General features: G+C 67.6%; 1 protein-coding gene across 7 annotated transcripts in view; it reads left to right on the top strand.

Moving 5' to 3' along the window:
- The window catches only part of TMEM9 (transmembrane protein 9), an 11,571-nt gene extending 8,424 nt beyond the window's left edge, over positions 1-3,147 (top strand). For all 7 annotated transcript variants that reach the window (XM_011367264.2, XM_023534789.1, XM_023534791.1 and 4 more), the window contains one exon: positions 2,266-3,147. In XM_011367264.2, the coding sequence (XP_011365566.1) occupies positions 2,266-2,418 (153 nt within the window). In that variant the 3' untranslated portion in view covers positions 2,419-3,147. The remainder of the gene's footprint in view (positions 1-2,265) is intronic.
- The last annotated feature ends 492 nt before the right edge of the window (positions 3,148-3,639 follow it).

Raw genomic sequence — 3,639 nt, 5'->3', positions numbered from 1 at the left:
GGGAGCTGACAGAGACCTGGAGAAGACACACGCTGAGAGCGACCGTCCCCTCGTCCCCTCAGAGGACAGAGCAGAGAGGCGTGCGGTCACCAACACTCCTAGCGTGAGGTCTAGGCACGCGGGCCCCAGCCAGCCCCAGACCGCTCTGCCCGTCGCTGTCCATGGTGCTCGCCCTCCCGCGCGGCCCTCTGCGTCCGGAGTCGCTGTGGCCGGTCTTCCCGCCACGGGGCAGTGAGTGGCCAGCTCTGACGCCTGTTCAGCCGTGAGAAGGGGCTGTTTCACTTGGGTCTTACACCTGCAGGGCCTTGTGACTGTGGGAGGGACAGTTGAGGACAGCAGGCCCAGTAGCCTGGCTGCGAGGCCGTTGCCATGGCCGGGAAAGGCCACATCGATGTGGGCAGGCGGGCCCAGCTCAGGCGCGGGAGCCGTGCTCCGGCGCGGGCCTCTGTCAGCAGCAGGGTCACCAGGCAAGGCTTCTGAGCAGGGGACCGACGGTGTCATGTGACGTGTGGGCAGGTGGCTATCCGCAGACGTGGATGTCGGGGTGTCCCATGGCCCGGAGGCTGTGGGATCGGCTGCAGCAGGGTGAGAGGTCTGCAAGGCCACGGAAACTTTCAAGGGCAGCCGCCCTGGCAGTGGGCAGCCCACCCCGTCCCCTGCCCTGCCTGGTCCATGCCAGGGCTGGCCAGAGTCATGCTTCCTGCCCGCCACGTGCCGCCCAACACTGCACGCCGGGCCTTGTCAGGAAGCGGCTCCCGTCCCCTCCGTGGGTGGGAAACGGGCCGGAACGGTGCTGCTGGGCCACGGCCGAGTGCGGGCGGGTATCAGAGGCAGCGGTGCGCGTCCCGCTGGGCACTGGGCACCGGGCGCCCCCCTCACGGGGCTGCATCCCCACTGCTGCTGGTCTCCCAGCGTAAGCCGTGGTTTGCAAGCTGCGAGTCGTGGGCCAAGGTCACTGAACCAACTTAGCATTTCTGAAACATGGACCGGAACAGAGCAGAGCACATCAGAACACGTCACGCTCCGTGTTTGGCGAGGGGCGTGTGTGTGTGTGCACGCGCGCGTGTGCGTGTGTCCATGCGTGTGCGGTCACTGGGTAAATGTGATGCCCGCTGTGACCACAGTCAAAACAGACTACAGAGAACAGACTCGGCTAAATGGGAGTCAGAAATAAGATCACTTGTCCAGGGACACGCGGCTGCTGAGTGGCACGGCCAGCGTCCTTCTCAGTGTCCGCCATGAGCCGCAAGCAGGGCCCTGACCCCAAGCCCGCATGCCCTGCCTGCCTCACTCCACCTGGCAGGGCGGCCTTCCTCGGGCCTGGACGGGACCAGTGACTCGGCTCTGCAGTGACAGACCCCCGAGCCACCCCTCCCTGCGATGGCCAGCTCTCTCTGCGTCCCCCGCCCGCACCTAGCCACCCCCAGCCTGGCAGCTGCATGGCAACAGAAGCCGTGCCAGCCCAGGGCGTCAGGAGCAGAGTCGCATTTCTGGGCGGCTGCGGGCTCAGAGGGGCGAGCTAATCCCTTAAGAGACGGGTGGCAGGAGATGAGAGGCAGGGGGCTGGGGAGGAAATCCCCGCGGGCGGGGGCCTGGCCCTGGGCGCTAATTCCCCCCAGATCAGCTTCGGGTCCTGCAGGAAATGCAGGGGCTCCAGGGCTCAGGCAGAGAGTGGTAATTAGGGCGGATGCCGCCTTGGTGACAGAAAGCCGGGAGCAGAGGGGGCGGAGGGGGCGGCCGTCCGGTCGCGTGGAGAGGCCAGAACAGGCTCCGGGTGGAGATGCAGGGTCCGTGCCTGCCAGACGCCCTGTGTGCAGCCACGTCCCCAAGAGGTCCTCTGGGTCCCCAGCTGTGCGGCCCCTCCTCCCGCCTGGCCAACCTGCTGCCCAGGGGGACGTGGGTGCAGCTCGTCACACCACAGACCCCATCACATCCTCTGCGCTGGCCCCTCAATGTCCTGAGGCCAACACTCAGTGTCCCCTCGCGAGGTGTGCAGGCCATGTGCTACCTAGGGCCCGGGTCCCACTCCTGGATCTGCTCCCTTCCAGGCCCCAGGACGGGCAGGGTCTGCCCTACAGATCCACAAGCACTGGGCCTCGGGGGCCAGGCGCCCTGCAGGGGACGGCCAGCGTGGACGGCCTGCATGGCCCTCAGGAGCCCCTCCTTGGGGAGGCGGGGTGCCGGTCGAGGTTGCTCGGAGCGTTCGCTTGGTTTCCGAGACGTGGGCACGTGGAGGCACACACGTCTCCCCCCCCCCACCTGCAGGACGCCCGCTCTGCGGCTGCTGCCATGGCCCCCCGCGGAGCTGCCCGGGCCAACACCGTCCTGGGGCGTGTGGAGGGCGCCCAGCAGCGGTGGAAGCTGCAGGTGCGGGAGCAGCGGAAGACGGTGTTCGACCGGCACAAGATGCTCAGCTAGGCCATGCCGGCGCAGGCGCCAGGGCCACCGGTTTCCGGCGTAGGACAGCGTGAGGGACACGCCTCCCCTCCCTGGCACCACGAACTGGGTCTTCCCTGTGAAGGCCATGGCGTTTTTCTTCTGGAGAAGCATTCTCTGCTGGCGGAATCGGAAGGCGACGGGTCCTGGTCCCTAGGTTGCCTGCTCCGGTTTCTGGTTGAGGGCAGGGGCCGGCAGGCGGGGGGAGTGGGGACCGGGGTGTCCTGGTGGCAGGGGCCGGCAGGCGGGGGGAGTGGGGCCCGGGGTGTCCTGGTGGCAGGGGCTCTGCCTGTCCTGGTTCCACCCCTGCTGCCCTTCTAGCTCCAAATCTTAGGAGCTGGGCCGGCAGGACTCGGCGTCAGGGAGGGGACAGCCGGCCAGCCTTCCGCGTGTGCCCCCTCTGCTGTGCACCTTGTGGCCACCTTCAAGCCGAGCTCAGCCTGGCCCCACCCTGGTCTTAGGGCACACCTGGCCGCTTGTCTCCTGCTCCCTCGCACGGACGCATGGTGGTGCCCGGGCCCCTCCCCCTCCGTTCCTGAGCCACGTGACACAAGGCCGAGCTGTGGCCTGAGTGCCATAGCTCCTGCGCCTGGATCGGCACTCATCCCTGAGTCTCGTGCCCGCGCATGGACACAGGCGTGTCCCCTCCGTTGTCTGTAAATCACAGCAGCCACCATTAAATCGTCGTTTCTCTCTTTCTGAATTTCAAGAGATTTAGAGATTAGGAGTGTTTCACTCGTGACCTGGTAAGCGCTGTGTCCGAGAGGGGACACAGAACATGGTCCTCGGCAGGTCCAGGCAGAGAGGCAGAGCCTGGAGTCTGGTGATGGTGGCAGTGCCCTGTGGGGCCCCACTCACCTGACAGGTAAGAGGCCGGCGGAGGCAGCCCGACGTCCCCGCTCCTCCCGGGGCGGCTCAGCCCAGCTGACCGGGGAGGCTCAGCCCAGCTGACCGGGGCGGCTGGGCCCCTGCGGGCTCACGGCAGCCAGCCCCGCCCTCGTGGGCCCCCAGCTCCTTGGGCATCGGCGGAGCGGCCACCAGGCAGCCTGAGCGCTCACCTCCGAGCCCTGCACAGGCCGCCTCACTGCTTCCGGGTCGCTGAGGCTCCCTGCTGCCCTTGCCCTTCCCTGTGGCCTTGGAGGCAGCATGTTCCTCCTGTTCGGAGGCAGCCCGCCCATCCCCTTCCCCTGGGGCCCCCCTCGT

This window comes from Pteropus vampyrus, unplaced genomic scaffold (genome assembly GCF_000151845.1).
Source record: "Pteropus vampyrus isolate Shadow unplaced genomic scaffold, Pvam_2.0 Scaffold131, whole genome shotgun sequence".
NCBI classification, from domain to species: Eukaryota; Metazoa; Chordata; class Mammalia; order Chiroptera; family Pteropodidae; genus Pteropus; species Pteropus vampyrus.
The sequence above is the reverse complement of the archived record's forward strand: the minus strand, read 5'-3'. Positions and strand labels throughout refer to the sequence as shown.